The sequence below is a fragment of the Poromitra crassiceps genome, assembly GCF_964638095.1.
Source record: "Poromitra crassiceps genome assembly, chromosome: 4".
Classification (NCBI taxonomy): Eukaryota; Metazoa; Chordata; class Actinopteri; order Beryciformes; family Melamphaidae; genus Poromitra; species Poromitra crassiceps.
The window spans coordinates 62,852,266-62,866,215 of record NC_139626.1 but is presented as its reverse complement, the minus strand read 5'-3'; the positions used below and the strand labels follow the sequence as shown (position 1 = coordinate 62,866,215).

The window sequence follows — 13,950 nt, the reverse complement described above, 5'->3', positions numbered from 1 at the left end:
TTTAAACAGTGTGTTTCTGACTGACTGTATGTTCTCTGTGTGTTTAAACAGTGTGTTTCTGACTGACTGTAGGTTCTCTGTGTGTTTAAACAGTGTGTTTCTGACTGACTGTAGGTTCTCTGTGTGTTTAAACAGTGTGTTTCTGACTGACTGTATGTTCTCTGTGTTTTTAAACAGTGTGTTTCTGACTGACTGTAGGTTCTCTGTGTGTTTAAACAGTGTGTTTCTGACTGACTGTAGGTTCTCTGTGTGTTTAAACAGTGTGTTTCTGACTGACTGTAGGTTCTCTGTGTGTTTAAACGGTGTGTTTCTGACTGAGTGTAGGTTCGCTGTGTGTTTAAACAGTGTGTTTCTGACTGACTGTAGGTTCTCTGTGTGTTTAAACGGTGTGTTTCTGACTGACTGTAGGTTCTCGGTGTGTTTGGACACACCCAGCTCTTCCTCCCCTGAGCAGCAGCCAGCGAGCTTCAGCCGGGTCTCACAGCACCTGCCATGCCCTGCCCCGTGTGGCTGTAGCGGGGAGAAGATGGCTGCTGAGCTGTTCCCCACCAAGAAGTCGGTCCCTTCTTCCACCCCGGCTAGCACCACCATCCAGCAGCAGAACCAGCAGCAGAACCTGACCAACAACAACACCATCCAGGCCCAAAACTGGCAGGGCCTGTACCCGACCATCCGAGAGAGGTGGGTGGCTCGGATTCAGTCCTAGGTTGCCCGGTTTCATATAGGTGTGCTCCCAGGGTCCTATGTTCCCCCAGCCCTATAGTACATAATGGAAACTTGAAAAAGATGTTCCCCAGCTCTGTCAAACATAGGGTCAAATCTGCCCCCCAGAGAACATTTGTTTTTAATGGTATGACATACAGCAATACAACTTTTTGGGTATGTTTTTTTTTGGGTCAGACCCAACCCAAACCAAACACAGAACCACCTAGGCTCTTTAAAACACAGCCGATGTAACAATTCCTTTAGAGATTATATTCTGAATCAAATCATATTATCATCATCGGTTTTGACTTTGTGTAGCTGTTTTGAAGCCTTGTTCCAATAAAAGGCTGAATGAATAACTCAGAAATATCCAATTCTGACCCAAATTCAATCTGATGGTTAATTGTGTGGACATGTATATTTAACTGGGAAACATAGGACCCTGAGAACATAGGACCTTGGGAACACAGATACACTCCCGGTGGCTCCCCAAAGTGCTCCACACCACCTGGCTTACCTAAGTTACTATACCTTACCTCACACACTGACCTGACCTGACCTGATGACACTGTGTTATAGTTATAGCCATGTGAAGGCTGTAAGACAGTGATACTCAACTTGCGGCCGCATATGGCCCACGATGGAATGGCAACAAAAAAAAGAATTACAGTGCACCTGAACGCAACATGCAAGATACCCGCTGAATAAGTGTCCAAATGTTTATGTCATTCTGGCCAATACTCCACTTCTGTTATAGCATTTCAGTCTCGAATATGGAATATCTTTCAATAATCTATGATTTAGCTGCTAAATTGTCAAATACCGCCGTCTGCTCGCTACCCAGGCACTTATGTATGTACTTAACCTAACTAACTATCCGGTGTGCACAACATTGTCAGATTAAACTCCGGCTGACACCCCAAAAACCTACAATCCGCTACAGAAAAATGTATATAGTTTGTTTATTAACTGGCCCCTGGCCTTCTATCATTTCACGAAAGTGGCCCCCGGGCAAAGCAAGTTGAGTATCCCTGCTGTAAGACATGCCATGCTGCCAGCCAGTCAAACATCATCTACTTTGACAAAAAAACACTGCTGTGACTGTGATGCCACGGTTTCTAATCCAGGGCCTCAAAGTGTTGGGATGTGTTAGCACGTTAGGGTTCCTCATAGGGATGTTCATTTTGAAAATTTTCCAAAATCGATAATCGGTGAAAATTAACGATCAATTATCGATTATCGATCATATTAATACTTAGAAAATTTTCAATATTTTCAATATATATATATATATATTTTTTTTAACAAAATGAATGCCTATGGCAGAAAATACGAAAGACAACGTGTTCTCCTCAATGAACTCTTTATTTCAATGTGTCTCCTCTCCAACACTGCTGTCCCCGGCGCATGCCGGTGTGAATTTCCCATGTTTAAAACAGTTTTGTTGGCACAAAGGCCGGTGCCCAGCCAGAAAACTAGAGACTATATGAAGCTCCACCTCACGTTAGTCGGCTGTGCAATGGAGTGGGGCGAGGAGGAACGAATTCCACCCAAACCTAGTCCAAAAAAAAAAAAAAAATTTTTTTTTTTTTTTTTATAATTAAAAAATCGATCCAAATGCCACAGGATCGATTCCAATCCTTAACGATCAATTATCGATTTTCGATAATTGATGAACATCCCTAGTTCCTCAAAGTGTTGGGGTGTGTTGGCACGTTAGGGTTCCTCAAAGTGTTGGGGTGTGTTAGCACTAGGGATGTCGAAAATCATAATTTTTCTTGACCAACAACCGACACTCATTAGCCGACAACTGTCGGTTAACCGAGAAGATTAAAATGCGCTATTTTACTGTCTGTGCCCCATTAAACCTTAGGCCTACCAAATGCTTGATTTTTTTTCAGTAGAAAGCGTTTATTTTTACATCTACAAGCAGAAAAAAACACATTAACAAAACGAGAAGACAAGTTAAATCCTCCAGCCATCTAAACAAAAACATTCCTCGGATAGGCTATGAGGAGCTGCACGCATTTGCAGAAGGGGGAAATACGGAGGGAAAAAACCCATACTCACGCTCACAATTCTTAAATGAATTATCTTACTGCATGTGTCGTAAATAGTCTAATAAAACCAGCAGAAACTAATTTTAAAAGCTCAGAACGAAACGTGTCGCTAATTGAACGAATTTCCACTTTGAATAGCACATCAAGACACCGCCCCAAGCCTTCACGCTGCAGGGCGCACTGACGAAGCGCTTATTGCTCTCTCCTCCTTCTGACATTCTCACTAATTCAACAGTGGTTTACCTGCTTTTGAGATGTGCAAAAAAATAGTTTGCTTCTCTCTCCACGCTTCTCCCTCTCTCTCTTTATCTGCGACGAGGGCTGTAGGTGGCTATTATGCTCTCTGTGTGTCCGGCTGCACGACATGACGACAAGTGCAGCAAGTCCGCACGCTGACAGCTGTCAGCATTGCGGGACTCGGGAGGATGAACAAATGAAGCAGTCTGTCCAAACTTTTTACCGATCTAATATGAGATGCAGAGAAATAATTAGGCTATATATTAATAGCCGATGTGTTTAGAAGAGCATTCTCACTCTTGCTGTAATCGTTGTGGGATTATTACACCTGAGAGACAGACAGACCCGGAGAGAACTCAATTTACGGTAAAAGTGTGGATTCCTCAGTGAATCGATGTGGAAGACGCAGCTTGTTTTGAAACGCGTCATTGAAAGTAACCTCATGGTCTCATGACAGCGGCTGAAACACAGAAGGAGCATGACTGACTGGCTCGCTGTAGTCTGACTCTGCACAGGGCAGGGCGTCTTCTCCCGTCTGGTCAAAGCAGAGGGGAGGCGGGGGTGTGGCGCATGTGTGGAGCTGAGTTTATCACAGAGCACATCTCGCACGCGGGGGGAGAGGCGGACAGTGCACACTGCTTTTCCATTTGGAAAAGCCTTTCTCTAAATGAATGTTGTGGCAGTGGCAGGAGCTTTTAATTCCTATATAATGCTGCTACAGTAACTACTTAGGCTAGTTAACATTGTTGCTTACCGCGAAGGAGGGAAAAAAAACACCATATTGGCAACACGTTGTATGCCAATTTAATATGCAAATTAACCGTTTGACCGACATGCTTAACCGACCAATGACGTTGTCGGCGGTTAACCGGTTAACGGTTAACCGTCGACATCCCTAGTTAGCACGTTAGGGCTCCTCAAAGTGTTGGGGTGTGTTAGCACGTTAGGGCTCCTCAAAGTGTTGGGGTGTGTTAGCACGTTAGGGTTCCTCAAAGTGTTGGGGTGTGTTAGCACGTTAGGGTTCCTCAAAGTGTTGGGGTGTGTTAGCACGTTAGGGTTCCTCAAAGTGTTGGGGTGTGTTAGCACGTTAGAGTTCCTCAAAGTGTTGGGGTGTGTTGGCACGTTAGGGTTCCTCAAAGTGTTGGGGTGTGTTGGCACGTTAGGGTTCCTCAAAGTGTTGGGGTGTGTTAGCACGTTAGGGTTCCTCAAAGTGTTGGGGTGTGTTGGCACGTTAGGGTTCCTCAAAGTGTTGGGGTGTGTTAGCACGTTAGGGTTCCTCAAAGTGTTGGGGTGTGTTAGCACGTTAGGGTTCCTCAAAGTGTTGGGGTGTGTTAGCACGTTAGGGTTTCTCAAAGTGTTCGGGTGTGTTAGCACGTTAGGGTTTCTCAAAGTGTTGGGGTGTGTTAGCACGTTAGGGTTTCTCAAAGTGTTCGGGTGTGTTAGCACGTTAGGGTTTCTCAAAGTGTTCGGGTGTGTTAGCACGTTAGGGTTCCTCAAAGTGTTGGGGTGTGTTAGCACGTTAGGGTTCCTCAAAGTGTTGGGGTGTGTTAGCACGTTAGGGTTCCTCAAAGTGTTGGGGTGTGTTAGCACGTTAGGGTTCCTCAAAGTGTTGGGGTGTGTTGGCACGTTAGGGTTCCCACCACAGGTCATGAACATCCTTCAAAGTTTGTGGATTTGAGTCAAATAAACCAAGGCCTCATGAGGGGATGGCTCATCTCTCTCCATGCCAGCATACAGCCCTGTGATGGAGATGAGTGTTCATACAGCAGCAGTTTGAAAATTACAGATCTCACCGGCACTTCTTGCCTTGACAATCAGGAGGAAACACTGGCTCCTTTATCAGGGGTTTTCGAAGTCGACGAAGTTTCGCAAAAGGGGCGCCGCTCACTCAATTCCTGGATGCAGATGGGATTAGGGGTGGGCGATATGGCAAAAATATCATATCACGATTTTTTCAGGCAGGATCACGATCCACGATCTTATCACGATTCTTTTTCATCTTGGTTTTTAAGACTATTTTGCAACTTAACTGAACAGTACAAGTACCGTAAATTCCGGACTATAAGCCGCGGCTTTTTTCCCGTTTTTTGGCCTTTTTTGCCCCCTGCGGCTTATATAACGGTGCGTCTTATCTATGGATTTTTTCCAAAAAAAAAAAAAAATCTCTCTTTTTTAGCACTCTTTCTAACTATAAATCCACTTCTGTTTTAATTTCCTCTCTTGCCCTCTTTTAACAACATAACATAACATAACATAACACAACACAGGTAAGCAGAAAGAAAAAGACGAAGCAATCACGCCATGAATGAGGAAATGACTCACCTGCTGGAGGCTGGAGATACACGCTTGGGCTAAACTTTTACTCCGTGAAACACTATCGATTAAGTCCGACATCGCTCAGAGGTTTTGAGCAGCTTGAAAACAAGTTTGAAAACGTGCAGAAGTCCATCCACTCACTCACTAAAGAAAATAATGCAACCGTGAAGAGTTTCACTCGTGTCCAGCCATCTGGCCGAGTTAGAGCCGAAGTCCCGAACACAGTGAGAAAACCTCCCGAAGCTGCTGCTGCAGCGGGGTGCATATTGTCCGGCCAGCCGACCGAGAGGCATGCGAGCCGGGCACTATTAAACAGTTGGGGTGTGTGAGGTGGCTGGCTGTGGAGGTGGCGGTTTCTCCTCCTCCTCCTTTCTTCTTTCTTTCCGGCCTGCCACCGAGGGCCATCTTCATCTGCCTACTCCGCTGGCCCGACCGTCAACTCATCCTCCAGGCTGCGGGGAAGAAGCCCCTCACCTGGGAGGGTACGCGCTTTTTCGTCCGGTCCGCGTTGGTGCAACAGAAACGCGCAACATACAACAGCATCATCGAGTCAATGGATATCGCTTTGGCGTACTGTACCCAGCGAGACTCGTCATAACCAGACCGGACTATCTTTAGCACTCTTTCTAACTATAAATCCACTTCTGTTTTAATTTCCTCTCTTGCCCTCTTTTCACCACACCGCGGACACTGTGTGCCCAGCGGCGGAACAAGAGCTCAAAGTGAAACTGCCGAATATCTTTTGAGTTGGACTGGTCAATAGTACTGTGAGTAACTAAAATAAAAAAATAAAAAACGGAATTCTCTCTTCTTTAGCACTCTTTCTAACTATAAATCCACTTCTGTTTTAATTTCCTCTCTTGCCCTCTTTTCACCACACCGCGGACACTGTGTGCACTGTAAAAAAAACAAAAAATACCACAATGTGTGATTTTGTCTGGGGATTAGTGACCTGACTTTTGTTTTGTTGAAATGTTAATACGGTAAATGGGAGCTTCCCCAAACAGCCATTCCCGACAATCCCCTCTGTGCACGAAGCCTTACATATGGTAATTAAACATCAAAACACCCGCGGCTTATAGACCGGTGCGGCTTATAGAAGAAAAAAATAGTCACCTTTGAAGGTGCGGCTTATAGACCGGTGCGTCTTATAGTCCGGAATTTACGGTACACCCAAACTAATTTCAGGATTCGATAAAATACAATTCCCAGGCCCTGGAAAACTTGTAGAAAAAGTTTGGGAAAAGTCATGTAAAGTTTGATAAATATTTTCATGTCGTTCATTTCTTACGCTGAGTTTACAATAATTCATGTTTGGGGTTCCCAATTTTTTTAAATCTTGGGACCCAAAAGATAAATGTTGTGTCTCCCTGGGCCCCAAAAAAACATACTGTAATGAGTTGCCATGACGGCCAGTTGGCGACCCACCCCCCACGGGTCCACGACCCAAACTGAGTCCCGACCCATAGTTTGGGAAACGCTAAGAAATAACGTTAACAAGAAGGCACGCGCTGAATAACGTTAGCTGAAAACTAGTTTGGTGGTGGCCTGACACAGTTCTATAAACTCGGTGAGGGAGGCAGGCAGACTAGCCGCTTGGTTAATGGAGAAATCATCTTTCAAGTCATCTTTCAGACATAGAAATGCAACTGATAGAATGTGCACTGCCTGTAGCGCGATTCTAACGATCTGTCTGGACAGGCAGATCGTGGAGCCAGTCTGATCTTTAACGATCTAAGGTCGTCATATCGCCCACCCCTAGATGGGATCATGATTATGTTATTTGATCCCATAGACACTCAACAATTGAGCCAAGATAGCCTGATGTTACTGTTTGACATACTTCAGGATGCACCAAATTAATACAAAGGTCTGTCTCAAGGCATTTATTAGTTTATGACTCTGGGAAAGTGGAAAAACTGTAAAATTGCCGAAAACTATCTGAACTATCAATTTAACCAAATCACACACATTTAGGCAATTACATGAGATCTCCTTTTAATAACGAATGTAATATTCTTTTTCTATTTCCGTTCTCTGAGCCTCCCCTGAAACTGCTTGGAGCCGCCCTGGGGAGGCTCGCCTTCCACTTTGAAAACCTCTGGTCATATATCATTTTATCGTCACTCACACAATTTTAAGCCCTTGAATTTGATCAAACTTTTGACTAATTTCACGTCTTTGAAGTCTTGATGAATGAGTGTGGGACCCCTGATTTGATGTTTCAAGATGCGACATAAATGATCTGACATGGCTGAATTCTGTGTGATTGAATTCTGTGTGATTGAATTCTGTGTGATTGCAGGAATTCAGTCATGTTCAACAATGAGGTGATGGCAGATGTTCACTTTGTGGTGGGGCCGCCTGGTGGGACTCAGCGAGTGCCAGGACATAAGGTAAAACCTCCGCTCAACAAAAGAGTGATTTCACGTTCGTGAAAAGAGGATGAAAACCTCGGTATTTCACACAAGAAATGTAAGAATTTTAGAAAAAATTTGGGAAAAACTAGACATTACCACACATTTGTTTAGTAGAAATATGTTGTTTGTCTAGCTGTCTAATTAAGGATGATCAGGCACCATTGTTAATCAGTAGTGTAAACTGGGGCTGCAACTAACCATGTCGATTATCTTCATTTTCGATTAATCTGTTGATTATTTTCTTGATTGATCGATTAGTTGTCCGGTCAAATGTCAGAAAACGGTGAAAAATGTCGATCAATGTTTCCCAGAGACCAACATGATGCGCTCAAATGTCTTGTTTCGTCCACGACCCATAGATATTCAGTTTACTGTCATTAGTAAAGAATGCAGAACACATTCACATTGAAGAAGCTGGAATCAGAGCTTTTTTTTCTTCTTAATAAATTACTCAAACTGATTATCGAAACTACAAATATCACATGCTTCACATGCTCAACGCACACAGTTCAGCAATTGTGCGCGGAACCCCTCCGCCTTATTATAGTGGATAGTTGCCAATTAATGTACCAGCTGATGATTAATGGAATAATGGTTGCAGCTCTAGATTAACATGATTCATGAAGACAAAAAACAACAACATATGAGCGAATTTCATTAAGTGTCTCTCTGATGACAGTACGTCCTGGCTGTGGGAAGCTCGGTGTTCCACGCCATGTTCTACGGGGAACTGGCCGAGGATCAGGACGAGATCCGCATCCCCGACGTGGAGCCTCCTTCTTTCCTGGCCATGCTCAAGTACGTCCATCTCACTCTCTTCTTTTCACATTCTTCACACCCCATTTACACCTGGTTTTTAACTCATTGAGTGCCAGCCACTTTTGGAAAACGGATGCTCCCAGTGCCAGCCCTTTCAGAGCGTTTTCAGTGATTTCTCAAGACCCACAGAATATTGTGTGATATTACTATGTAAACACCGAACACGCCCAAAGAACGATGAGACTCTCTTGTATCATCAGCAAAAAAAAAGTTTATTGATATCATTTTCCGTTCTTTAGTTATCAGCAGTAGAAGAGAGGTTGGTTTCACTAAAAACAGACGTTTCAAACTAGAAGCTGAGATAATGAGCCTTTTGTGAAATGAAGCATTTCAAGCACATCACTGACTCTGAAGCTAATATTTTCTGATGTAGTGACACCTCAAAAATAATTTCCTTCAATAAAAGAGCAAAAACAAAGGAATTTTGATGGCAAAATAATATTTTTTAGCTGCAACCAGCAGCGCTGGCCCCTGCGTGCGCAGGTGTCGGTCCTTTTCTGGCAACTAATCATGTGGAGGGGCTATCGCAGCGGAGACGGAGGGGCTCAATTGTGGGAGCAGTGGCTGCTGTTCACAGCTAACGTTACAGCATTTCCGTTTCCCCACACGGCTTCTTCTACTCTTTTTTTCTCATCTTTCTCTAATCCGGAGAGCACTGTCACCACCTAATGGGTCCGTAAAATAGCTTATACACCTTCAACATCCCCCATACTTTTACAGGAGATGCATCAGCCTTTGATCCACGTCCCACCGTCAAAAAACGCAATTGACGACTTCAGTCGTCATTGGCACTCTACGTTACTATTTGAATTGACGACTTTAGTCGTCATTGGCACTCAATGAGTTCAATGTGACCTGTATCCAGATACGTTATCTGGTTTTTAAATGTGACCTGTATCCAGATACGTTATCTGGTTTTTAAATGTGACCTGTATCCAGATACGTTATCTGGTTTTTAAATGTGACCTGTATCCAGATACGTTATCTGGATACAGGTCACATTTTTAAAAATGGTGTAAATGGGGTGTATGTTCATCTCACTCTATTCCTTTGACTCATTTAGTTCCTATGAGCTGTGGTGGTACCTTTTATTTTTACATCAAAAGTACCACTCACTTAAGCCGTTTTCACACATGCGCTTTATACCGGGAAATTACCAGAAAGCGTTGTAATGCCTTCATGTGTGAAAGTGGTTTTCCGGTATAAGCGCGACCCCATCATCGCGGACATTTCACCAGTTCAGAGGTTGTCAGAAGAGCGGTATGTCTGCTTCATGTGGGCGTGCAGATTTCCCCCCTCCCCTCTCTGCTCGAGAGAGGCCAGTCCTTTAGTCGTCCACACTTCGCAGCAGCCCGACACACAGGGACAGACACAGCGAATTTTGCAATCCGCCCAACGCTCGTATGTAGAGAAAGCAAATGCACGAAGCGAAATGTGGAAGTATTTTGCTTACGTTGCTGACAGCGAAGGCAAGCCCCTGGACACATCAAACTAAGCCAGTCTGTAAAAAGTGCTTCAACGCGACGCAGGTGAACATAAACATCGGATAAACATCGAACCAGCCAGGCTATTTCTCTCAGACAGGGATCCCAACATCTTCAAAGATTTCAGTTCAAAGTCTGGTTAGCGAATGTGAAGGATACAACATACATGCCCTCTTAAGTCAAACGAGTGTGATTTATTGTGTGACAAGCGAACTTATTTCACCATCGGAGTTTTGCCGACCCCCAAAATAAGGATTCCCCATCCAAGTGCACACGTCACTCCCCACCCGCTCCGCAGTGCCGCCCCGCCCCCCAAAATACAGGCTATTTGACGACTATATTCACACATGCGAGCACTCAGGTGTGAAGGGAAATTCCGGGAAATGGCCGATATTGATTTACAAGCAATGTTCCTGTACGCATGTGTGAAAACGGCTTTATACACACACACACACACACACACACACCCACACACAAACATGGAAAAAGCAGATGAGAACGCGTTGCTTGGCCCTGGTGGATAGGAAGTTTAGATTAAAAAAACTTGCTGTTGGAAGCGTAGATAAGAGCACGCTTGTGTGCAAATTGTGCAACAAAGAATTTGCATAATTATCAGCACTTCAAGCCTCCGGTATCACTAGCTAGCGTGTAAGCCAGAGCTAACGGTAACTTAGCCGCTGATCGTGCTAATGTTAGTCCTACGCACGAGTACGAGCAAGCAGTCGCCAACCCACACTCGACCAGATTACGGGGTTCAGAGCCAAGATGATTAAGGCCACGTCTGACTAGTACAAATACAGCAATATGTATTGTCTATTCATTGATTCACTCATATAACAAAAAACATTTGAATTGAAAAATCTTGCTTCTTGTCAAATATTGATATGCGATTAAAATGCGATTCATTAGTTATAAAGCCTCTAATTAGATTAATTTATATGTTTATATAACATATATATGTATATACTTGGTATATATATATATACTTGGTGTATATATATATATATATATATATATATATATATATATACAGGGCCCGAAATTAACAGTCCAAACACACTCCTTGCTAGCAAGCTCGCAAGAGGTAGTGAGTACACTCACCAAATAAGAAATTAATCCAGGTGCACGGCACAAAAGTAATAGTAAAAAACGAAGAACGCCAGCACTCACTGAATGTCCTTTTTAGGGTTTTTATTCCAAGGTCAAGACCAGTTACAACGAACGTTTCGACCAGCAGGCCTTCTTCAGCGTTGTAATGCATAAGGCGGAAATGACAATTATATACAGGTAGCATCCGGAAATACAATCAATCAAGCCAAAAAAATTAAGCAAAGTTTCTTTCCAAATACACCACGTAACAGTACTTAAGGAAACAATTATAGATATTATTACATGTAAGATATGTGAAACATAAAACATGTTTTGGAAGCTCTTACTGCTGGATATGAAGTAGTAGCTCCATACAAGCAGAAAAAAGGGGAGAAGTTAACACCCACCAAGCGCCATTGGCGACCATATTTTACGTTTGACAGGTGACGCTCACGCTCAGGGGGTCTACCCGCCACGCGTAAAATTAAAACTGTGTGTTTTGGTGTGCTAGCCGTGCTAGCCGGCTAACATTTGTGCTTCATGAGGCTGTTTCATTCTGGCTCTCTCATATAGGCTACCAAACGTGACTCTGGAATGAAATGCAGTCATCAATTTAGCCTACGTCGGGCGAATCAATCAATGAATCAATCGCTCGCGCTTGTAGCCGATGCTCGTATGATATGAGGAGATTAATCTAAATGCTTAGCACAAATAAAGCCAAATGAGAGCCAAGAGCGAGTGCAGGAGAGCTGACGCAGGTGCCAGGTGTGGAGTGGGAGAGAAAGGTGCGTAGCCCAAGTTGTGCGCTGTCTGCACTGACGCTGTCGCAGTTATTACTTTTAGCTACGTTGTTTTTTCATCAAGGCAATGTCCAGAAGATATGGGTTAATGAGTGTCTGCAAATGCAGATAGATAGGCTACAGTAGGAGCATGCATGTTGTCTGTTTCAATAACCAAAGCGTCCTTACCGAGAATGACGTGCCTGTTGAATAATGCCGACCAATTAAATATTGTTGCTGCAAAATCGGCCTCTTAACAACATGAACAAAGTGTTAGACCGAAGAAAAAGCCAGTAGTTTGTGGATATTAATGGGTTTTGGAGCCGATCTAAAAGGCCTTTCATACTCCCTATCTGGGCTGTTATGAAACATTTTGAATACAATTGAATTGCTCTAAATTCATGATGACTAATTGACTCATGTTCATAAGATTATAGAAAAGTTACATTTCAGAGTAAAATGGGTCTATGGAATGAATATAATCCTATCCTACTACTATAATTGGAGAGCCGTAAGTATGTACAATATGTCCGGAGTTGCAAGGCGCACCGTTGCTCCGATCTCCTCCAAAAAAATGCCAAAACACTTTTCAGGGGTCTGGCATGAAACTGGCGCAGAGAAAAAACACAAGAAAGATTTCAGACATGCGCATAGTCATAGCGCCACCTACTGGCAACACAAAATGCGGTTTATCCGATTGACTGCCGGGAACCAAACGGAGTGCGTGCCCAATTTCGGACGCACTCATAGTCATAGCGCCACCTACTGGCAACACAAAAAAATATATATCTCAAGAACCGTTAATCCGATCGACTTCAAACTTGGGAGGGGGGGGGGGCGCTGTTGGGGACCTGACAGAGTGCAGTGCCAAATTTCTGAATGAATTTGGTCACACCCCAAAAAAAGTGCGCCCATGGCGCATTGTCTCCACCAGAATAACTTTTATTTTCCCGTAAGGAAAAATTATCCACGGTCTGTAATCCAGCCACTGTCTCTCTGACCCCTCAGGTATATCTACTGCGATGAGATCGAACTGTGTGCGGACACGGTGCTCGCCACTCTCTACGCCGCCAAGAAGTACATCGTGCCTCACCTGGCGCGGGCCTGCGTCAACTTCCTGGAGACCAGCCTGAGTGCCAAGAACGCGTGCGTGCTGCTGTCCCAGAGCTGCCTGTTCGAGGAGCCCGACCTGACGCAGCGCTGCTGGGAGGTGATCGATGCGCAGGCCGAGCTCGCCCTGCGCTCCGAGGGCTTCTGCGACATCGACTCCCAGACGCTGGAGAGCATCCTGCGCCGAGAGACGCTCAACGCCAAGGAGACGGTCGTGTTCGAGGCGGCGCTGAACTGGGCCGAGGCCGAGTGCCAACGGCAAGATCTGACGGCGACCATCGAGAACAAGCGTCTGGCGCTGGGGAAGGCCATCTACTTGATCCGCATCCCCACCATGGCGCTGGACGACTTCGCCAACGGCGCGGCGCAGTCCGGCGTGCTCACGCTCAACGAGACCAACGACATCTTCCTGTGGTACACCGCGGCCAAGAAGCCCGAGCTGCTGTTCTGCGCCAAGCCGCGGCAAGGCCTGGCCCCGCAGCGCTGCCACCGCTTCCAGTCCTGCGCCTACCGGAGCAACCAGTGGCGGTACCGCGGCCGCTGCGACAGCATCCAGTTCGCCGTGGACAAGCGCGTCTTCATCGCCGGCTTCGGCCTGTACGGCTCCAGCTGCGGCTCGGCCGAGTACAGCGCCAAGATGGAGCTGAAGCGGCAGGGCGTGCCCATGGGTCAGAAGATCATCAAGTACTTCTCGGACGGCTCCAGCAGCACCTTCTCCGTGTTCTTCGAGTACCCGGTGCAGATCGAGCCCGACACCTTCTACACCGCCAGCGTGGTGCTGGACGGAAACGAGCTCAGCTACTTCGGCCAGGAGGGCATGACGGAGGTGCAGTGTGGGAAGGTCACCTTCCAGTTCCAGTGCTCCTCAGACAGCACCAATGGAACCGGAGTGCAGGGAGGACAGATCCCCGAACTCATCTTCTACGCCTGA

General features: G+C 45.2%; 1 protein-coding gene across 1 annotated transcript; it reads left to right on the top strand.

Annotated features, from left to right (window-relative positions):
• Positions 1-526: 526 nt before the first annotated feature.
• On the top strand, positions 527-13,950 carry btbd3a (BTB (POZ) domain containing 3a; the record flags this gene model as incomplete). Its single annotated transcript, XM_083634771.1, has 4 exons — positions 527-681; positions 7,624-7,714; positions 8,418-8,536; positions 12,918-13,950. The coding sequence occupies 4 exons, from the start codon at positions 527-529 to the stop codon at positions 13,948-13,950; spliced, it is 1,398 nt and encodes a 465-aa protein (XP_083490897.1).